Source organism: Neopelma chrysocephalum, unplaced genomic scaffold (genome assembly GCF_003984885.1).
Source record: "Neopelma chrysocephalum unplaced genomic scaffold, ASM398488v2 Primary Assembly neopelma1_22, whole genome shotgun sequence".
Lineage (NCBI taxonomy): Eukaryota > Metazoa > Chordata > Aves > Passeriformes > Pipridae > Neopelma > Neopelma chrysocephalum.
Genome location: NW_020897689.1, coordinates 29355505 through 29379614, shown reverse-complemented (window position 1 = coordinate 29379614; position 24110 = coordinate 29355505). Strand labels below are relative to the sequence as shown.

General features: G+C 36.9%; 1 protein-coding gene across 1 annotated transcript in view; it reads left to right on the top strand.

Moving 5' to 3' along the window:
- Positions 1 to 24110, top strand: part of PIEZO2 (piezo type mechanosensitive ion channel component 2) — a 298924-nt gene that overhangs the window by 239986 nt on the left and 34828 nt on the right. Inside the window, exons 28-36 of the mRNA XM_027676733.1 lie at positions 2875 to 3118; positions 4293 to 4389; positions 6211 to 6370; positions 8804 to 8893; positions 10094 to 10215; positions 11007 to 11078; positions 15102 to 15205; positions 19414 to 19522; positions 21786 to 21854. Coding sequence (XP_027532534.1) covers positions 2875 to 3118; positions 4293 to 4389; positions 6211 to 6370; positions 8804 to 8893; positions 10094 to 10215; positions 11007 to 11078; positions 15102 to 15205; positions 19414 to 19522; positions 21786 to 21854 — 1067 coding nt within the window. The remainder of the gene's footprint in view (positions 1 to 2874; positions 3119 to 4292; positions 4390 to 6210; positions 6371 to 8803; positions 8894 to 10093; positions 10216 to 11006; positions 11079 to 15101; positions 15206 to 19413; positions 19523 to 21785; positions 21855 to 24110) is intronic.

The window sequence follows — 24110 nt, the reverse complement described above, 5'->3', positions numbered from 1 at the left end:
TCAAAGATTCAAAGCTAAAGAAGCAGTTGGAATGCAGAGCTGAGAGGATGAAGGGGAGTGGGACTGTCCCCTTGGGAAGCAGCTGCTCAGGTATTGTTAAATACCACATCCTGAGTGTGGCCTTTCCTGCTGATGACTAAATGGAGATTTAAAGATCACTTAGAATATGAGGTTTGGAAGATTTGCATGATATTAAAATAATGATCTGTGTGGTCTGCAGCAAAAGCATAAAATCATAGTATATGCTATCCAAGACTAAGTGTTTTCTGCTGTCTATGTAAAATTTTTCAAAGAGAGCGTAAGTACCCTTACTGTCCTGATGGGTTTGTGTAGGGTCTTTTAACTCTTGGAGTGGCTTTGTGCTTCAGGCTCCCACTGTTGTAATGTAATCTCCAGAGCAAGGAACTGAAGCTCCTAACTCCCTAACTTCCTAACCTTCTGGGCTTTGAGGCAGAATTTAAAGATTTTAATATGAGAATGTTTCGAGTGATTTGAGAGGAAATGTGTTGAGAATTCCTCCACCAAGACATCTTCATTCCTGCTCTTACAGTACTTGACCTACTCATATCAGTATAAACAATTAATGAAAATTAGGGGGATGGATGACTCTACACTGTAACAGACAAGATTTCGCATATTGCAACTGAGAGAAGCGTGATTTCAGGGAAAATTCTATCTGCCTGAAACCACTTGGGTGTAGTTCTCTCCATTGTGTTCAATGTGGCATTCTTCTTGGCCCAGCACAGAAGTATCTGGGATAGTTGGTGATCTTCATTGTTTAGGTGTGCCTTGGGTCACTTGTTCAAACACTATTTTGTAAGATGTCCACTCCAAGATGAATTCTTGGGAGCCATTTTTATTGTTGGACTTGCTTGTAACTGCATAGTTATAAAAATCAGAATGCTTTCCATCTTTAAGAACTACATCATTTGTCACTTGACACAGTTGTATTGCCTCCTGCCTTTTCAGAAGTTTTTCTTTGCATTCAGTTTTGTTGTTTGGTTGGTTTAGAGATGCCTAATGCTATTATATTTAATGTACACTTTGAAGATAAGAAGAACAGATGTATTTAATATTTTAGATGGCTGCTAAATGTAGCCAATGGTTAACATTATAGTGAAAAATAGCTAATTTATTGTCTTCCTTTTCACATTCTCTCTAATTTCTGTATGTTTTAATCTGAGAGTGATACCTACTGTTGACTATGACTCAAGCAAATGCCATGTGTATGTGCTGGAAAGTTTAGATTCAGACAGTTCTGGTTGTCTTTTAAAAGTCAGAGTCCATTTTTATTGAAGAGTATTAAGATGCTGCTGTTTGATCAATTCAGTTCCATTTTGGGCTTTTCTCAAAAGATGCTGATGTGTTTTCTTAGCAGCAGAGGACATGATTTTTTAAATATTACAGCAGTATCAGGAAGGTGATCTCTTCCTAGCCATCTCACATATCAATAGTTAATATTTAAAAAAATCAAATATTATGTTCAAGAAACAGAATATTATTTTATGAAGAAACAGTGAGAGCATCATTTCCAGGGCATATTAAGTTAGTGAAGAGCTTTTCAACTGATGTCTTCCATATCTTTATTTTCCCAGTGCATATTGATTCTTTGTTAATGTTTTATTACCCAGAATCTGGTTGCATCTCTGAAGCCATGACATTTGTAGATGTAGATTTTAGATCTACAGGCAGTAGATCATAAATTTCTTAAATATTTGTGGGAAATAAACATAAGGGAACTTTCTCGTTGCCTTTCATTGAATGCTTCTCTGGTGAAATGTGTAATACAGGCCTATAAATGTAGGACTATAAATACATACTCCTAGAAAGTTCTGAGCCTGAGAACATTGAGCAACAGGGGCCTTTTTATGTGGCTTCATACAGTGCATTTAGTTGAATTACTCCTTAGATGGTTTGGCTTAGGTATATGTGTCCTCCTGTAGCTCTCTCTCCCTGCCTGGTTTCCTTACAAATCTATTTTCACAGCCTGGGTGAACAGACTCTGAAAACTCAGTTACATTTGGAATCAAAACACTATAAACGGGGGGAAACTAAGAATTAGTTGGTTTTGCAGTGTTTAGCTATATGTCGTATTTGGTATTGGCTTTGGCAAATATTCTTATTTGAAAGCTCACTGAGTCAATATTAAGTCAAGATTTTAAGGAATCTAAAACACCAAATTGTTCCGCACTCTTTCCCAGTGTGGGCCAGGCTGATTTCAGATAGCTCTGTCTCATGGCTTCCTGGCAAACGTTTCAGTAAATTCTATCACATTTCCGTTCTGTACAAACCTTTTACCCCTCAAAACTTTTACAGTTGATCTCCATTAAAGACAGATATTTTTAGCAGCTGTCTTTGAAAACCAGGCTTTTAACCAAGCTGAATTCCCTAGAAGTCACCAATAAATATGGAATTGTTTGCAGTGGTGTATTTTAGTTGGCTTTTTAAAATAGATTTGCTATAGTATTTCTCAGACTTCTTAAAAGATGATCTCAGATAGCTTTTTAAATTGCATATATAGCATTGCCAGATAATACTGCTCTATTATGAAGTTTGGCAAGAACCTGTGCTCCCGCCTTTCATGATACGAGGCTTGATCCTGCATGACGCATAGTGCCCTGACCAGGGCAAGACCAGTAGCAAGATGCTTGTGCACATGAGTGAGCTAGAATGGAGTATATGAGCCAGGCAGACCCATCCATGAACTAAACCCACTGACCACCGTGTTAGTTGTGAGCGGGTGCACAAGTGTTGAAGTAGGACAAGAAGGCCCAGAAGGCCTTAGGCACAAATGTCAGCCAGTAGTGCAGAAAGAGGAAAGGTAGCATTGCCCTCAGAAAAAATGGTAACTTTTTCTCCTTCTTTTACTTCCAGGTCCTACTTAGACATGTATAAGGTGATAATATTTAGTTACCTCTTCTGGTTTGTACTTACTATAATCTTCATAACGGGAACCACAAGGATCAGCATATTCTGTATGGGCTACTTGGTGGCCTGCTTTTATTTCCTTCTCTTTGGTGGAGATCTGTTGCTGAAGCCCATCAGGAGCATTCTGCGTTACTGGGACTGGCTGATTGCCTACAACGTCTTTGTGATCACAATGAAGAACATCCTGTCGGTAGGTAGCTGCTGCCTTTCCTCTGCCCTCAGCACTTCAGTTTCAATTGAAGTGTGCACAGTACATTGAGTAGTCATTAAAAACACCAACATTCTGCAAGCACAAAGCAGTCTTCATTTTAATTCAGCTTTACTAGGGAATGGTAATGCATATACATCATAGGAAAATGTGCACCCACGTATTCAGTCAGGCTCTGTGAAAGCTCAGAAGCTATTTTCAAAGGGCCAGGTTCTGACTTCTTTGCCTAATACAGTCTCTCCTCAGAAGATTTATGAAAATCCCAGTGGAGTGAAAAATGAGTAAGAAGTGCAAGATTAGTCACAGTGTTGATAAATAGCGCACATTTAATTAGATATTTTATTTAAATAAAGAATTTTCAAACCTAGTATGAGATGCAGTTGTGTGAATGTAATGTAATTAGTGAAGTTAACTACAAACTGCATTCCTGTTTCCTTTAGAACTGGTGTGAAATTCAGGTAAAAACAGATATATTTGATAATTAAATGGCAAAGTATTCTGCAAAATATTAAAAGTTTTCTTACACTGAGTAACTCTTTAGTGTGTATTCTTGCAGTGGCACTGAAAGTTGATTGAGATAAGCCAGTAATTTAATTCTTTTTGAAAGATAAATTTACATTTATTCCTGACAATTTCTTTTTAGCTTTGAACATTTTTAGTGCTGGACTGAAAAGAGCAGACATTTTTCTTTTTACATTTATATTAGTCACTGTACTAAAATAAAATTGATTTATGGGTGGTTTGAATTTGCAAATGTTCTAAATGCTTACATATGTGCTTCATTTTATACTTGGGAATTCAGTGGAGCTACATGTGTTTTTTAAGCTTGTCCATGTATGTTTGCAAGATTAAGTTAGTGATTTATAAAAGTTGCTTAGCTGTCACATCACATCACATGCCAGATATGTCACTTTCTATGCAAGAACACAAACTCCACATACCTTCTCTCTCACTGATAATCAGAAAACCAAATTCTATCTAAAAGTGATTTGTGTCACTGGTAAAGCCACACTTTCTTCAAATCTCCATTTTAGTAATGAGAATAGTTCAACTGCCCTTGGCTTTATTACTTCTTGCGTAATGTAGAAAGGTTCAACTTTCCTTATCCTTATTTCTGCTATGTCTTGTCATATGAAAATGTTCTTTTACTTTCCAGATAGGAGCATGTGGCTACATTGAATCATTAATTAAGAATAGTTGCTGGGTCATTCAGGCATTCAGCCTGGCTTGTACAGTTAAAGGATACCGTATTCGTAAGTATAGCTTATTTTTCTTCACAATTTTGTATAAATAAATAATCACCCTTAGAATCCTCTACCATATTTAAGTTGTGCCCTCCCTTGCCTCCCTTGACATATTACCTTGTGAAAAATCATATCTGCAAGTTCGCTTAGTTCTGTCTTGTCCTATATTGATTAGCAACACAGAATATTGAAAATATTTCATAGAATCAAGGTAGACACATATACAGATATACATATCAGCACCCCAGGATATGTATGCATATACTCACAGCCAGCCTTTGCTGTAAATGAACAATTTGGTGATACTAGTGCTTAACACAGTTTACCTGTATATGCAGGTGATGTGATACTTGAGAGTATGGTTTCATTGTACAACTTGAGCTAAAATGTCAGCTCACCATCACTGCAAGGAGAGGGCACCTTTTCCCAGCCGCACTCCCTGTGTGGACTGTGGACTCCCACTCCTCCCTGTGTACCAGGGTTCAGATGCTCAAAGGGTAAACCAGTTCAGCTCACTGAAATAGCATGAAACTGGTAATTTTTTTGTATATGTAGTGAGTTTAGGCTTTTTTTTTTTGCCTTTTGATTATTCTTGTGTTTGTGGTGATAACAGGAAGGCAGTGGATGATGTGTATGGATGGAAGTGAGAGAAGGGAGTAATGAAGGATGGAGAGCAAAACCCTTCAGCTCTCAGTGAATTATTAATTTGACTCCACTTTGTCCTGACACCCTGGTTTGATGGTTTGAAAATACCTGATTTTTTTTTAGTTGTTTTTTTTTCTCTGAATTTAAAGAACTGTTTCATCCTAGTTAGTCTGCAGCAAAGTTCTGAATTCCTGTCATCATGTCTGATCCTAGCAGATAAGTTTGGAGTAGGGGAAAAGAAAACAAATACAAAGACACAATTTCACGAGATAAATGGTGCCCAGTAGTTCTTGTGTTATCCAAAACTTTTTGGCAGCAACAGAAATTTAGACACAGGTTTCTGACCCCCCAGGGGTTGTGCACAGGAGTCTCTGAAGCTCTTGGAGCTTGACCTTTCAGAGCTATGAGATTGGCTGGCTTGCTTGTAAAGCCAGCTTCGAGCCAGAGCCTGTCCCTCGAGTCCTTCTACTGCCTTCTATAGGGGAGCATAGGCCATATAGTTTATAGTCTAGCTCCACAAAACCCAGTTTTAATTTTTTAATATCCCCAAGAGAACTGCCTTTCAGAGAATAAAGACAGAAAGAAATAGCCCAAGCCAAAATCTAGGTAAGAGGAATGGGATTTCCTCTCTGCCTGTCTCCTCCCACCCAAAGGAAGCAGTTTTGTGGTTTCAAGTATTTTTTCTCTTATGCAATGGAAAGAAACATTGAACTGAGTTGTGGAGAGGAAAAATAAAATTATTTTGAGAAAAATAAAAGATGTCTTTCTCATGTTGATAATGTTCTTAGTTGAAAAATAACACAAAGGTCGCTTTGAACTGGAAAAAAAATTGAAACGGTATTTTAGAAAATACTGAAATCAGGTAATTCAGTGTAACAAAAAATATGGTTTTTCTATTCTATGTTTTGAAGTACGTACTAGGGTAGGGTGAATTTATTTGCAAATGGTTCACTTCTGGTGAATTCTCAATTTTCATGGGGCATCATATTGTTGAAAGCTTTCAAGTTTGTTGTAAAGGAAAATATAGTGTGCTTCAAATAGAAATGCATGTCAGTTTTCTTAAGAAAAATTTAATTAAAATACCTCAATTCAGATAATTTTAAAGGCTCAGATTATTTAGTTGATTAAACATTATAAGAGAATACTTAATGCAACAGTCCTTATGCTAATGGTGTCTTTTTCCAGCAACCAGCAATCTAGATTGTAAACTGCCCAGTGGAGAAGCAGGAATCATTTGGGACAGTATATGTTTTGCTTTCCTACTGCTGCAAAGAAGAGTGTTCATGAGTTACTACTTCCTGCACGTGGTTGCAGATATAAAAGCTTCTCAGATCCTAGCATCAAGGTAACATAAAATTTAGAAGAATTTAAATTAAACAGCTCAAATCTCTCATGGTGACAGTACATATTTGTTTACGATAAGTAGTACCAAAATAGTCCTTTAACATTGGTTTAAACAATCCATGCTAAATTCATAATTGCAAACCTACATTTGATGAGGCAAAGAAAACAAATTAATTGAGAATCTAATAGAAATTAAACTATCTTTTCTACCAAACACGATCTGCTGCTGCTATTAAAAACTGTGAAAGTTGTTGTGTGTTGCAGCATTCTCTCAACATGAATATGCATGAGAGCTAATGCCAGAATTTCTAAGTCTTGGAAAGAAAATACTCTGCTTTCAGAACCTGTTTGAGACAATTTTCATTAGAATATCACATCTAAAGAAATGTCACATGAGGAAGAAAACAGGAAAGCTCTGACCTCTGGCTTGGGAAGAAGTGGGAACACACTCGGGAAGTGTCACATCACTAAACACTGACTAGGTGTGGCAAGGAAGTATTAACCTCATTGAGCCTGTTACACCACAAACATCCACTCATAGCCATCACTAGCACAAACATTCTTCTGGTTTATAATAAGAAGGCAGATGAGGAATGAGATTCTGGTTTTAATTTCTGTAAGATTTCTAAGAAATTACTTTTGTTAATATTGGATTAAATGTATTGTGGCTTATTTTCCCCTAAAAAAACCATATGGACGTTGATTTCTGACTATGTTTCAGGGCAAAATTTGGCTCGCATGTTCTGAACAGAAATAGTTTTTATCTTTCTCTTCTTCCCCCTCCAGGTAACCTCTTTAAAAAGGGGACATGTTTAACTGCCTATACTGAAGAAAATTCACCACTGTAAAAAGGGCTACCAAAAGATCTCTACATCCATCTCACATTGCATCTCTTAGTCTTTTGCTCTGGGGTGAATTTCAGTGCTGATGCCCAATTTTGCTGGATACAGCTTTTTTGTAGCTTTTTTTTGGTGTGCTGGTCTCACAGTGAAAATAGCATGAAGCAAAATCATGATTATCAAAAATAGACCCTAAACAGGGAAATATGCATCCAGAATGAAAGAGCAGGGTCATGAAAACAGCAGTGGGCCGGGTTGAAAGAAATATGTATGGTTCCTATTTCCAGCTTTATTTCTTTTGCTGAGTTACTGAACCTAAGCAGGTTTGAATTCTCCAGCAGCCAAAGTGAAGACAATACTGGTATATGTCAGGAGTTTTGTAAAGATGAATGTATAATGACAAGGAAGTACCAAAATTTTACAGGAAGGAAAGTCATATAAATATAGTGATATAATGAATTTTTTTAGTAAACTGCTTGCCTTGCTGAAGTCCAGCCTTGAATTTACATGGACAATGGAGAAGGTCAGGTTTGGATTCAGATAGCATGGGCTGAGCCTGTCTTCTAGTAAAAGTTATTATTGTGAAAAACAAATTCCTCAACTAAATGAGATTCAATTGTGTTTCGAACAATAGTAATGAGGATCCAGTGACAGGTTTTGATAGTCCATAAGGATTTAGAGGTGATCAATTTGCTAAGAGAAAATGTTCTTCTTTATTGTACTTTACCATACCTTGGGACAATAAGGATTGCCTATCTTGATTGTATTCCTTTAAGAAATGTGGTTTTGGTTATCCTGCATAATACATGAAGGAATCATTAATCTAAAAGAAAACATGGTTAAAAAATTAATTAGAAGTAGACTTCTAAAACTATAGCTGTTCTTACTGAACTCTTGACAGAAGAAAAGCTTTAAATCTAGGCTATTTCTTTGAAAGAGACTTGAAGACTCTTAAAAGAGTCTTCAAGAGCTCGTGTGTGAGTTAGGAAGAATGGCCAAGACATGTGAACTGGACATCCAAATCAATGAGTTGATTACATTTCTAATGTAATGGGGTGAGAAGCCATATTCTGTTGGCACATCAGAAACTTGCTCAAGGGTTTGTGTCGTCAGATTGGAAGCACCATAGTTTTCAGAGGGTAAAAGTGAAGCTAAAGTTATGCTCATCGTGGCGCTGGATAAAGCTGGACACTACTCACAACTTCCAAGGGGACTGAGGCAGGGGGTTGAGGTGATTATAACACTGAAAGGACTTCAAAAAATCCTGGAGGTGTGCAAGAAATCCTACCTCAGTCTTGAACCTAGTTGTGTTCTCTGTTCTTGAGGACTGGAAACTGAATTCCTGGAGCAACTGCTAGAGGAATTTAGAGGCTGAGTAGGGTTCATAACATTTGGCCCCAGATCTTGAAATGATTGACTGTAAAGATATTACTATTTTAGAGCAGATTTCTTTTAAGGCCCTGGATTATTTTTGTTTGATGCAGATGAGGGAACAGAGAGTTCTCTGTGATTAGCTGACATAAGAGAAACTTAAAAACATTTAACATTTCATTTCTTTTCCTTTTTGTTTCTCTTCTGCCCCATTTCTGATGTAGGGGTGCTGAGCTGTTTCAGGCTACAATTGTCAAGGCTGTAAAGGCAAGAATTGAAGAGGAAAAAAAATCAATGGATCAACTGAAGAGACAGTATGTATTTAATGCATTTACATATATATATATATACACATATGCATACATATGTACATATTTAACGGCTTGGTGGTATTTATCTAGCACTTGCTTTTATAGAAATGTTTAACCATTATTAGGGTTTTGTTCTGTACCTCCATATTTCTGGAAAAAATTGTTGCTTCTGTTTCATTCGTGGTTTCCCCTCTAGTATTTGAGTACAAAATATATATTTACCTTCACTAATAATATTTTCATTCAGTTTAAGTGTTTAAGTGGCATGGAGATCCTTTCTCTTTATGCAGCCAATAAGTCACTTTGATTTCTCTTGCATGCAGCCAGCATGCTTCTTTTGTAACTGTAGAAAGCTTTCAAAGCTCCTCCACCACCATGCATGAAAAGCTCTTACTGCTTCCTAACCAAGTGTCAAAGCCCACTCCTGAGAGATTCTTCCACACCTGCATAACTGAAGAAACATCAGAAGACTGCAGGGACTGTGTTCCCCACCTGTATAGAATGACAGAATCACAGAATAGTTTGAGTTGGAAGGGACCTTTTAAAGGTCATCTAGTTCAGCCCCTCTGCAATGAGCAGGGACATCATCAATGAGATCAGGTTGCTCAGAGCCCTGTCCAACTTAACCATGAATGTGTCCAGGGATGGGAACCACTATGCGCTTGATCACACTGTCCATGTCATTGATGAAGACATGAAAAAAGTAGCACTGGACCCCTAAGGGACAGTACTTGTCACTGACGTCAACTGGGACAAATGAGCTAAAAGGGTGAGGATGTAGCACAAATAGTGCAGGAACAGCCACATCCCTGATATAGAGTGGCAAGTTTCAGGAAAAGCACTGCATTAGGCAGAAGTCTTTTTTTTTTTCTCAGAGCTTCATTTGCTGTGTTGTAACTCCTGACAGCAAGTCTTTCATTTTTAAGTGATAATAGGATAGTTGAGTGGTAGTAGGTAAAGCAGTCTTGATAGCAGGCAACCCAGCTCTCACTGACTACTGAGTGAACTTCTAGGTTAGATCATTACAGCCAGCCCCTTTAGAGCCATGTAACTCCTTATGTTTAAGGGCGGGATTAATGACAATGTGAACATTTCCCTTAGAAGTGTTGTTGTTGTGTGTGTGTGTGTATTTAACACTTGTTTTTCAGAGTGGGTCAGAAAGGGTGAAGGCATGAATCTAATAATGAATCTACTTTTTGCTAGAATGGATCGCATCAAAGCCAGGCAGCAAAAATACAAGAAGGGTAAAGAGAGAATGCTAAGCATGAACCAGGAGTCCTCAGAGGGGCCGGAGATTCAGAAGGTTTCTGAAGAAGATGACGAAGGTACCATTAGCTACTGTTGTACCAAAATTGTAGTTGAGTGCTAAGGATCTAATAGATCTACTAGTTGGACAAGTGATAAATTGTTCTTCAGAACTGTCAGCATGTAGCAAGGTTGTTAGCTAAGTACCAGTTTCAGACTTGATTCAGCTGAAAAAATGTGTGATTATGTACCATAGAAAGGTTTAGAGAAAATTATTTGCTTTGAGGTTACTTTTGTTTAACTTCAGGCTGTTGGCAAAGAGCTGAATAGCAGAAGATTTGGATAAAAGTAATTATCTATAAACCACAGTGTTACAAATAGGTAGCTCCTACATTTTTCCAGCAGTGTTTTCTGGATGCTGTTCTGGATTTTTTAGTCACTGAAATGTTTGTATACTTTTAAATGTTGCTTAAAACATGGAAACCAATAAAATGGTACCTATCTAGTGTCACATTTCAAGCACCAACCTGGAATCAGCACTTACTGGATTTAAAATTTTTGGAGCCTGAAATGTAAGGGGATTTGAGATGAGGGAAAATATTTTCTTCTTTAAATTACAGTCAAGTGTGACTGTATGTCACATTTTTAGCTGTTTTAGATGGAATGATGTTTTAACTGCTGCATAAACCAGAGTATTTCTGCTTAGTGGTTATGCTTTTGAATTATCTTAATATTGAATGTACTCAGTAGATCTGACATCTAATATCTCATGAAATTTTAACTCTTTTGAGAGAAATTAAAAATTATTAATCAGTGTAAGAAACATGTTTCTCATTTTGTAAAATTAATATTTGGACATATTTTATTTTAGGAGAAGCAGACAAAGAGAAAGCCAAGGGCAAAAAAAAGCTGTGGTGGCGGCCTTGGGTTGATCATGCTTCCAGTAGGTTTTCTCAATCATCTTACAAATATGTGGATTTAACCCTTATATCCTTGACCAGAATAAGGCATTTCCATGACCTGTTTTTTTTGTGCCTGATTTTCTGACTGTGACTTGATAGAAGGCTTGTTTTTCTCAACACATGCTTTCTACTTCCCAATCTTCAAGGAGTTTAACCATATTTTGACCTTCTGTGTGTTGGAAGCATAACTAGCCCATGATACTTTGAGCATTCTTAGAAAAATATCAAATCAGATAAATATGTGCCAAAAAGAATCTTATTTGATCTCAAAAGTCTCAACTCCCCCCTACTGCAGAGCAAAATATATTTAAAAATGTGAATATGAAAGATTGCCAATGCATTCTAAGATTAGTCATAACTTTTTTTTCATATATACACATCATACATCTTTTTTTATGGTTCATCAGTCATTCTCATGTCAGCTATAGAAATCTGAGTACCACAGTAAAGCAGCAAGACTACTCTCAGGACTAGGCTGCGTAGAGCTCCGCATCTCTCTGATCACATTTTAATGTATTGTTGATGCCAGTTGTTTTGTTATTTCCATTTTTTTCTGTGTTTATCTGAGAGTAAAAATATCTCCAGCCTTGTGTACAAGAAATTATTAACCTGTGTCATTTTTGCATTATGATATTTTAATTTGTTTGTAGCCCGGTCCAAGCATGTGATAGAGTTCATCCCTACATTATGGATTAGGTAAAAAAAGAAAACTGCATAGGCGTCAATCTCAAATCAGGTTTAATTTGACCGAATCTTTGTTGAATGAAATCAGACTTGAGCTATTTAATAACCTCTGAAGATTTAAAAAAGTGCTCAAATGTATAGCACTGATCAGAGTGAAATCACAGAACGATAGAATATGCTGAGCTGGAAGGGACCCATCGGAATCATCGGGTCCAACTCCTGGCCCTGTGCAGGACATCCCAAAAATCACACCATGTGCCTGAGAGCATTTTCCAAGCGCTTCTTGAACTCAGGCAGGCTTGGTGCTGCGACCACTTTCCTGGGGAGCCTGTTCCAGTGCCCAACCATCCTCTGTGTGAAAAACTTTTTCCTGATATCCAACCTAAACCTCCCCCGACTCAGCTTCATGCCACTAAAAGTATGAATGTCTATATTGTGCCTGTTCATTTAGTTTAAAAGAGTTACTCCATCATAATTTTACACATCTACATACTGCTTCATTTACCCATGTATATTTATTTATAACTATAGCAGTATTTAACAGAACATAGTATGTTTGTTTCTATCAAGTCACAAGTAAACTGTGCCTCTACTTTTGTTTTACTAAAGGGCACACTGCCACTTTAGAGAGACCTATCCCTTTTCAAAAATCTTATGAAAATAAACTTCTTGCCCTGTAGTTTCATTGAGAATAACAATGACAAAACAGATCAAAACTATAATTTGTGAGTTTTTACTACAGAATTTCAAACTATGGTGATTTTTAAGGAATGGGATATAGTCTCTTTTTTATTCATCACTGGTTTCTTAGTAAGAAGAACTGCACAAAGAGAGACATTGACTTTGGCTTTTACTTGTTTCACCCTCATTATTTGATGTTCTTAGATGGCAACTTTCATTTTGTTATTTAAATATTGAGCGTTCTTGAAATTATTTACTGCAATAATGCAAAACCTTGTGGGAAACATCACAGACCCTGATCCTACAATCAGTGGTTGCCTGTCACGTGACTCACTGAAACATGGCGCTGATAGTAGATGTTCACAGGCATGCAAACTGGTAATGGACTGATATTCCCCATGCATTCTTTTTGAAACACTGCTGTAACTGCAGCATTCTGATGCACGTGGCTGTTCATATCAGTAAATGGGTTTGTGGCTGTGACTGTATATGTGTGTATATTGAAGTCACTTAACCTTGAAGTTTTATGCCAATTCTGAGGTTTAATTTAGATTTTTATTGTTATTTTGATGTCAATTGTTATAATTCTATTGTATGGAAAAATACCTTATTTTGTATAGCATAGCAATTAAAACAGTCATGAATTTGGGTCAGAGTAGAACAGATAAGGAAGGTATAGTTCCTCCTGTGCCTGTGGATTATTTGTGGAACCCCACAGAGACCAGCAAGAGTTAGGACCACATGCTCTGAGGTCCTTAGATTTTCCTGAGGCACAAAGTAGTGCAAAAGATGGTTCTTGCAGCTGGTCTCAGGAGCTCTTTCCCTCTGGGCACAAGCAGATGAGATTATGCTTTGTCCTGCATGGCTCCTCTGCTGCCTCCTCTATCTCATCCCACAGAAAAAGCCTGTTAAGTCTCTTTTGTCAGTAGGAGGAAGTCACATTTTGCAGTAAGAGAGGGTCTCCCAAGTCCAGTCTGGCCATGAATTTTCTTACTAGTAAAATCAGGAATCCCTGTAGGTGACTAACACACCAGGTACTCCATTTTGATGTGTACAAGAATGCATTATTGCTATTCAATCATACCTCCCTCTTTAGCTGTACAAGAGGTGTAACTGCTACATTATAGTGTCCCCTCAGATACACTTTAACCTAAAAATTTTGGAGGGAGATCAATGTAGATTTGTTGTCTGCCATCTCAGGCGTTCCAAGTCTGACAGAGTGCCGCTGTGAGCCTTTAAAGAACTGCAGTGCAGTAAAGGTTAGAGAGTAGACAACCCTAGATATCAGACCTTATCCAGCTGATCTTCTGTGAGGACAATTTCTCTTGCTGACTACAGGATACTTTTATATTAAAAAGAACTGCAGACTACTGGCTCTTAAAGTGCCTTCATCTCTCCAATGCATTTTAAATGGGCATTCTTGGAAGGCTGAGTACCTAATAATTCATTTACTTCATCCAGGAAATTTCCAAACTTTCTTTTCACCTCAGTGCAGCAATTAGTACTGCTGAAGTGGACTTTCTGTCCCTCTGCAGGGCAATCATTGAAGTTAAAAGTCATAACTAGGCACATGAGGCACAAAATTCCCTCTGAGAGGGAGTTTTAGATGCCAAAGTTATGATCCAAAGAGTTCTGGCAAATTTCACAGTGTGCTTACTCTGAGGTTTCTACAGTAGAAAGATCTGTGTAGAAGTCAAGGTATGATTGAATTAAAGCAATTGTTACTTTTCCAGAGACCTGTACTGAGGGTTACATATAATTTTATATAAATATGTATTGCTTTATATATCCAGATTGTGTGATGTTTCATCTAAGTAACCATTCCTTTAAATATTTCAGCTTAAATGTGGAAATTACTTACCAGTTTTCACTGCTGAATGTAATGCTGTGATTTTTATTTTTCTCTTGCTCATTACCTTATTTTTTATTTCCTTTGTTTCCCTTGTTCATTCATGTAGGCCTGTTGCCATCTGAGAAATAAAAACTTCTGCTTCTGTTCAAGGATATAAGGCCTAGCTTAATCACTGTGCATCTATACTGTATCAAGGTTTCAGAATCTTTCTGAATCCATGGGCAAAAAATTGAAACTTGTTTGCAATCATGTTAGTAGAATTCAAGTGATTTGTTTTAAACAAGCCAAGGTTTTCCATTACCTCATCAAAGCTTAAATGTTTGAAGAAAGTATTAACCATCTCATTGCATAGTTTAAAGGATGATTCTGTGTTTTAAAGAGAAGTTCTGTATTTTTTGTCCAGTGGTACTGTTCATGTAAGTTCATTTACTTACCTGCTGGGCTTCTTTTATTCCCTCAAATGACCATCAGTTCCCAATTAATTAAGACTTAATTGCCATTTTTTTTCCAAAAAGTGTAATCCTTGTAGCTTAATATACTTCAATCTTTTTCTTTACATTTTCTTCTCATGGTGATGTTTTCCTTAATTCTTGTATAGTTCTTATTCATGCCCAAAATATCACAAACTAACATCAAATAAATAGCCTGAGACCTTTTCATCTCTCGCTTATGCTCTGTTTTCACCTCTCCTAGTTATGAATTTTTAAATGACTGGCTGTTCATAGGTTTTGGGGGAGTTGAGAATAGAACTTTCCAGAAAAATAAGAAGATATTTTGTTTCACTTAGTGGTCAGAAGTGGAAATTATTATTTGTTTGAGACGGATAGTGAAGAAGAAGAGGAAGAGGAGAAAAAGGAAGAGGAGGAGCCTCGAAAAAAATCTGCATTTCAGGTACTTTATGGTAATTTTTAGTTGACATCTGGAAAAAAATGTAGGTTTCCCATAACACAGACACATGTGTTAAAGCTGCCAGTACCTCTAGAGTAGTCCTGAAAAGTATTGGAAATCACATTTCTTGCCAACTTAAAATGCAAGTTTGCCCTCTTTAAGCATTGCCAAATACCTACAGAAAATATAGTGGAGCCATAACTTCATTCACTTATTCCCAAAGATAACAAAAATACAAAAAAACAAAGGTTAAGAATCAGAGCCTTTTTGTTTTCTACATTGCAATAAAGACAATTGCCTCTGGTGCAGCTACACAATGCCTCTGGTGGTTTACTGGTTTTAAGCAGACGTTATCCTTCCTTGAAGAAATGATCCCCAAAATAAGCAATTTTTCATGGAGAAGAGTTCATACTTAATAAAAAAAATATTATTGATCCTAGTGGGCCAGAGAAATATATCCTTGAGTTAGAAAGAGCTTAACATTTAAAATTACGCATCATTTTTTTTTCTTTCTTTTTCAAGCCAGTGTTAATTTATATGTTTGCATTTCAAGTGACAGACTGCATCTATGTAAAAGGATATTGTAATATTAGAAAGATATCTACAGTTTCCTATCTGGGCTCCTCAATATAGACTGATTGGTGTTAGACAGTACCAGATACTGAATGCAGTGGCTTAAGTTGAAGAACTTAGGTGAAGAAGTAAGTGAAATTCTCATGAATCTAGGATGGCTTTTGTCTTTATAATATTAAAGCTTTATTTGTGGAAGAATTTTCAGAAACTCTACAGAACATTTTTGGATCTGTAACTTTAAAAGCTTGGCTAAACAGGTAGCTTTTTGCATCCCATCCAGATTAAAGCTCATGTCACTGCAGAGCTGGTGCATTACTAAAAGTTCAACCCAAGCAAGAGCAAGAAACTACCTCCATGCTCTTCTATTCCTTAAGCCAAAAGCTTTTAAACAAAGCTTCCCAGACAACATTACTGAATTATAAGAATAATTTTTTTATTTAATTCATTAATACAATGTGCCTTCGGTTTCTATACTTACATTACATTACATTACCAGTTGATTACGTTTGATAAACTGCCTGCATGGTCATGACAGGGAAAAAGATTTCCTGAACTTAATAAGGGCAAAAAAAATCTGGATCAAAGCAATGTGATAAGTAAGTTTTATTTTCTACTATTTATACTATATTTTTAATATTTTGCATTTAACTTACCTTGGACCATAGAAATGGCTCATGAATTTCTAGGTCATTTTTCTTTCTGGTTTTCACATAGGTATAGAGGAAAGTTTGCATTCTTGTTTGTGCTGATTTTTTAAAAATTGGTGACAACATTTTGTTCAGATGTGCTGGTGCCAAGCACTGAAATTTTAGAGTTCTAAACTTGAGGTCAGAAGCTAATAAGATTCTTTCATTTACTCTAGGATTTGGGGTTTTTTTCATCTCAGTCCTGAAACTATTAATTTGAGGATGAAGGATCTGTTCATTATTTCAAAATTCTGGTCAGATGCATAGGTGGCCTGTAATATGTGCAATATGTGCAACATGAAGGTGTTTGGTGGCTTTATACAGGCAGAGACTTGCATAGAACAGAAAATTGTTTTGTTCATCATTTGGTCAACATACCTTATTCACCTTCCATCACCATGTGCATGGTCTTAATAAAAATACTAGGAAAGTGAATGTTGTTGTAGATTGTGTTAAAGAATTATTTTTAATTTATGGTGTCTTTCAGTGTTAATTGTGTGCAATAATCTCTTCAAGGGTTGACTTGGAGATTCTATATATTAGAGACTTCAGTCAGTTACAATTCGTCTTATTGAAATTTTAATGTGAACATCCTGAATAATTTTTTGTTCATATCAAAGTTTATGAATGTAAATTTGTTCTTAATAATCTACATACAGTAATTCAATAGATCCTTTTTATTAATACTTTCTTCTTTTTTACTAATTATTCTCGCTTTGTCCTTCTTTATAGAGAGCTATTGGAAAATTTGCTTCAGCCATTTTAGCCTTGCCAAAGTCTATCATTAAACTACCTAAAACTATTCTTCAGTATTTAATCAAAGCAGCAAAGGTATCTGACATTTTGCAAATGCTCAGTATGTGACCCATCCCATAGTTCCTGATGTAATGTCCTGATCTGCATTTTTCCTCTTATATGGATGATTAAAAAAAATTAGTGACAGTTAAAGCTTCATTCCTAGTAAATGCAATACATTTCATAATTTTGGAGTGGTCGAGACACAAGCAAAGTGGTCTATCTTTTTTTAAGTGTATCCCCAGAGAGAAAATGCAGACACAAATTCTTATTTTCTTCTGATACTGATATACAAGATGGTCACATCAAGTTGCATGTATCTTATGGACACTGTGGTAATTGATCTCAGAAAGCTGGTAAAAGGTTTGTAAAATACACATTCTGCTCCAAACCCCTTTTTAGCTCTCTACTTTTCTGGCATTTATCATCATAAAAAAGATTTGTGCCTCTTCTCTCTTGTCCTCCTTGAATACATGTAGCATTTCCTACTTTTGAGCACTATGTATCATTTTACACTCTACAACATGATATTTTTAAAGAGTGCGTGTTACAGATGGAGCATACCAGCTCCAAAGCCTAAAAGCTACTGAACTGAAAGGTTGTCCAGTGGTAAAAATCTTAACTGTATGCACACAGTCTGCTCTTAAAAGATTTATAAATCAAGTGCCTTTTCTTAATTCTAATTTTTAATCTCCTTCCTAGTCTGTCTTTTACTTCTAATTTCTTCATTCACACTATAACTGTGGCTAGCATACACTTTCATAGTTAACTACAATAGCAGATGTTGACGGTCTCTAATTTTCAGTAAGTTAAAAGTATTTTTCCCTTTTACATTCATTTAATGTCAGTTTGACCATAAAAAAAAACCTTTAATGTTCCAAAGAAATTTGCATAGGAAAACTTTAAAATTATAAATAAACCAAATAGAAATTCTACCGTTCTGTCCTATGAGGGGCAGTTCCAGCTTCACTGAGATACGCATGTTGTTGTCATTGTCTGCATTTGTCTTGTGAATTAATAGAACTGGTTTGTTATTGTGCTTTTTCAGCTGCATGCCTGAATCTGTGTGCTTCCCTGCCCTGTCTCTGTTATCAGCCTGTGTTGCTTAGAAGTAGAAGACAATGCAATGCCAGTTGAAGATGACTACCATTTTTCAATGAAACCCATAAAATGAAAAAAAGGACATCTTTTGTCCCGTAGAGTTGTGGAGAAGATAAAGTTACTTTAGTTTCTGTTATTTACATACATATGGGGTAAAAAATATGAGTTTTGCTGGTTTTTTTTTTCCTGTAGCCTTTCTTCACAGCTTAAGCAGAACTATTAAAAAACTTACTTTTCAGTAGCTTTTTTTACTTTTATTTTTTTTCCCACTGGTATAGCATTTATAAATATTTTGGGCCAATTTCATGCTTCATGCAGTCATACAGGTCAACAGACTGTTGATCTGAGTGAGTGCTGTGAGCAGAATTTGATCCCATAAATCCCCCTTGATAAATAGGTAAGTATTACTGTCTTCCTTTTACGACTGGAAAACCCGTGGCAGAAGGATTCATAAGTGACTTATCTGAAGCAACAAAGACAGGCATTGTCAAGATCAATGCAATTTGATGAATTCCTGACTGCCAGGTTTGGGATTGTGTATAGATAACAAATCCATAAATATTCCACTGGGATCTGCAGAGGGGAAAAAAATATCTAAACTATGAAAAATACACCAATACTTTTACAGAGATATCTCTACATCTTTTGATGCTTTAGTTAGTTGATTGCAGCACTTTCAAAGTTTCCATTACTCTGCACCTTGCCTGTAAAATGGTAAAGTAGAAATACAGAATTAAATGGAGAGATTCAGATGAGGTAGCCCATGTGCACAACAAGGTATTAAGTCCCAAAGTTCAGAACGTGAATTTCTGTGGGTTCTAATGAAACTTGGTTCACCCACAAATATTTTCACATTTGGTTTTATGCTTACAAAAATAGCACATGAAAACTCAGCAGATCTGCAGTGGAGGTGTTTGATTTGGGATTAGAAATATTTTCTTACCTCTGCAGATCTGAATGCATTTACTTGAATTATATAGTGCTGCTTGTGGCTTATTCTATGGCTTACTCTCAGAACATGAAGAACCTTGAAATAAATGAGTTTTTTCCCTCCAGTTTGTTTATCAAGCCTGGATTACTGACCCTAAAACAGCTCTACGACAGAGGCGCAAAGAGAAGAAAAGTTTTGGGAAAGAGAAACGAAGGCGAAAGGGATCTGGGGATGGTATGTAGCCTTTTGCATTTTAAAAAATATAATATTAAATATTGCCTGTTCCTGGTAGTGGAAGGCAGCTGAGCTTTAGGGGGCAAGTGCTCTCAGTTCTGGTTAGGAACTGGAAAAATGAGTTTAACTTTGACTGGTGGTCTTTCCCTGTACCAGCCCACGACAAGGTCAGCCATAGCCACGTCCTTCTGTTCTGCATAATACACATTGCGGGAGATAAAGGAGAAGACGGGATCTGTGTATTTCCAGACTTGGAAGACACATGCCCAGAACTTTTGGTAAATAGGAAGATTCAACACGTTGCAGAACACTTTGGCTATATGAAAACATTTGTGGGAGTACTTGCAATAGAAAGCCATAACCCTTTGAAGATGCAATTTCATAAAGCCAAAAACCTGGTAGTTAACAGCATTACTTCAGAATATAGGAGTGTAAATGCCAGGTATTTGCCCAGAATCAGGCAGAGCAAGGACATTACACTTTAACTCCCTCACCTCATAAAAAGCTTTATCTCTTTATCTTTTCTGTCCAGACTTTTCTAGAGTTGGTCAAAGTTACTTGTTTTGATTGTAAATGCATGTGTATTCCCAGGGAAAGGTGTTGAAGAACAGTTTCATGAGGGAGTTCCCTAAGAGCTGTAGTTCAAGTGGAGCTATGAATCCGAAAAATTGGTCTGAGAAACTGCTCAGAGACTTTTTTATCTTTAAGCAGCAAGGTGTTTGTTTATTCAACGCTGGGAGCAAGCCAGCTCGTGCTGGACAAACTTGCTCAACTTGCAAGCGCAAAACTAAGCCATTTTATACACTTTAGATTCATGGGTACATCATTTATTATACATATTAATAAGTAGGCTGGTTTCTGGGCAGAGTCTTTCCAGACATGTGCAGTCTTCTACTGTGGGGTTCTTCTGCTCAAGCCTTCATCCCTCTGGTGGTCACCATGGACGTCTTCCTCAATTTGACCTCTTCAATTAGGTGACCTGAATTCTTCAAGCTTGCAAAATCCTGGCTCTGGGCCTTCTAGATCTTATTCAAACGTCTAGTTTACCTAATTTATTACTGTGTGTGTACTACTCCTATTCTTTCTATAATAAGGCCTTTGGTCCAGTGAGCAGAACAGAACATGATATTAACCAGTGCTCCTAAAATGTTCTTCTAGCAAAACAGGTATTGAGGTTTCTTAGCAGGCCAAGATATCTCAGTTAACTCTTCTAGGCCTGGCTCCTGTTTCACCTGTAAGAAATATTCTATGAAATAGCCACACATTATTTCTTTTGGCCACATTTCCTGAAGAAATGTTGTTCCCTAAAGAAGTCTGAATTGATATGTGGGGAAGAATATCTAGAAATATTTTTCCCTCTCCATGATGTACTCATTGAGGAACACAAATATCCATGAACCCCGAAATTCCGAGAGAATTCAGTACGTAGCAAAAGGAAAACATGCAAATGTTAATAGGGTTTTACTGGCACTTTAAAATCACTCATGCCTCTGAAAAAAATCAGTTTATAGGTAGTTTACATCTCTTCATATTTTTCTCCTTTTTTAACAAGAAAATAGAAATTCAAAAGCTTTTCTGGTCAGTATAGATGGGGAAGAAGGGAATACAGGCTGAATCAGCTAGACCTTTCCTCATTTTGGCATCTTCACCCGTAAAAAAGAAGGAGCTTTGTAACTGGGCTGCTGCCACTGAAGGTGCAGCTGCAGTTATTGGGTATTAGATAGAAGGAAGGTCGTCTGCCCTTCATTTCTGCCTGCGATTCTACATCACTCTGTTGCTGCAGGCCTAAATAAAAGCACATGGCAGTTTCAAATCAACTCTGCTGCTTCATTTCAACCTAAAGGTCCCATTCAAATCCTTCAGGTTTGGTGAGTCAGAGGCAGGAGAAGATCAGAGCACTGAATCAGGATGCTCTTTGCAGCAGGTGAAGAAGTGAGCTCGAATATGAGTCAGCAAAAGGTGAGGCTGCTGAGTGTGGCTGAGGAGTTACTGAGAAATTATCTGAGTTTACACCAAGAGATGACCTTGCTCAGCAGCCTATCTAGTAAGAAAATGCCGCTGCAAATTACAAGAGAGGGATGGTCATCCATTAAAACCTTTGCTGACAAGGTTGGCCCTTTAGAAATGGAAATGTGCTGTCTGTTCTGATGATAGGTGAGGAACCAATCACTACTGCTTGGTAACTAGCATTTTCTAGCTTGAATGGCACTTACATTGTCCCTTTTATAGGTGTAACACTCACTGTTTCCCTTATTGTTTGCAGGAGGTGGCACTGATGCAGACTGTGAAGACAGTGAAGAGGAACCTGTCAAGAAGAAATCTGATGGACCAGGTATGAAGGCAGAACGAGGGCTCTTCTGCTGTTACAATGCAATTGTGACCAGTGGTATACCACAGAGACAGCATTGCAATGACCCCAACCTCGCGTCAAAGCCGCAAAATCCACTGTAACCAATGCAGTGGTAACTCCCTAACTACTGTCAGATTTTCAACTACAAGATTTACAAGCCTTGGGCATAGGAACGTCTAGTTCTAGGCTATTAGCTATTGCACTCATTCTCCACATACATTAGTAAATACATCTGCCAGCTCAGACTTGATCACTTCCTGTGTATTTTACTTTTAGAACAATTTAAGCTTAGGTTCTAGACATGATTACATAAAGTCTATGTTAAAATCTCCATTGATTTTGAATGTCTGAAATGCTGTTATTAGCACAAAGACCTTGTGGGGTTTTTTCAGTGTGTTTTAACAAGGTTAATATAATGCTTTTGTTTGTACTTACCTGTTCAGCAAGGTACAATAGTCACCTCTAGAAAATTGTATTTTCCCAATCTTACACATCCTTATTCATAATCAGACTTAGGGCTGTTCTGCACAACAGAAGAAATGCCAGCAGTTTACAGGATCTTGCCCATTTTGAAAGTTTTCCTACAAAGAAGTTTATTAGATCATAAATCATAAGCTTGGCTCATTGTTTCTAACAGGAGTAAAAGATGAAAATGGACTCTCCTCTTAAGTAAGTCTTCATCATGGCTTACTTTGAGTGAGACTTTGTCATTAAAAGCTATTTTTCTTCTCTATTTAAGATTGTTTCACAAAGTTTCAGTTAGAATTGTGTCCCTTAGTGAGTCACAGGGCAGAAAATGTTACAAAGATGTGGGAGATGTCATTTCTGTCTCACAAGGACAATGGTCTCAAATAAATGAGTTGCATTGCTATGGGGATGGGGCTTGGTGGGCTTTTTTATTTGTTACTTACTGGCAATCCAGTTATCTGTGTTAAAACATTGAAGTTAATCACTCAAATGCATCTCCAGGGATATACTGTTAGTGCCACATGGGAGTTAGGGAAAAAGAAGGAGTTTTAAAAATAATTTATATTAGAAATAATCAATTTAAGGCACTTTATATTTTTGTTCAAATACTTTGACCATTCCTAGGCAAAATTTGTTAAAGAAAATGGTTAGAAAAATTAGACAGTAATTGGTGAGGAATCATTAGTATCATTACAAACCTTAGATCGATTCCTATCTCACACTCTCAGGCAGAGAGAAGCCTTCTCTGCATTTGACCCTTCTCTGCCAAAAAAAAATATTTGTTTCCTTTTTTGAGGATGTTTAGATGCAATTGATCCTCCAAAGATTATTTTTAAAAAGTTTTGGAGAACAGCAAAGGTGCCAAAACAGCTACAGTGTCATTAAAAATATATGCTAAATCACCTCTATCCCGGAGAGAAAATGACCTTCCATGTTAGACTGGAACTGCTTGGCACCATGGTGAGACCAGTGATGGTCAACAGTAAAGAAAATTTTAACCTGTGAGCTGTGCTTCTCCTGAGGTCAGTAGCAGAAATTATATATTAGAGAAGAAGACTGTGGATTAAAAAAGAATATTTACATGTTGTATATTTTTGTGTATGAGTGCTGTTTTCTTTTTACCTGTTCATACTATTATCGGCAATTCAAAGGAAATTAATGGTCCTTGAAGTAGAAACAGCTTTACATTTAATTTCTAATGGTGAGATTTCCTTAACTTCAAGACCTGCATGTATTAAGTAGATAGCTCATACAATATCTCCAATTTTAAACTACATAGAAAAGGCCTGAAAAAAAAGGGCAAAATATCATTAAATTAATGATATGACCAAGAGAAGGGGCTAAATGCTCTTATGTTTGTGTTTAGCAGACCAATTCAGTGACATTGCTCAGATAAATGGTACAAACTACCATTTCAGCATCTGCTTTTCAGGAACGTACCACTAATGATTTTTTTCTTCATTTTCTCTACACATATACATGGATACAACCCTGCCTGCACACCCACAGACATGGGCATGTTCCTCTTCAGGAAATCTTTTGCTTTATTATAGCTTCACCTTTGCAGTCTTTGTAAGGAGTTAATGTGAGCTCCATAGAGTTTTGCATGCCATCTTGTGGTACAGCAAAGAACTGAGGTTGTTGGAAGGGTCATGCTTTAGCACACAAATTGGCTCCTTAGTATCTACGTCAAATATTTTGTCCCTGCATGGCAGATTGTTGACAGTTTTCTGCTATTTCTTAGGCTGGTTAATCTAAAATTCGTCTTTA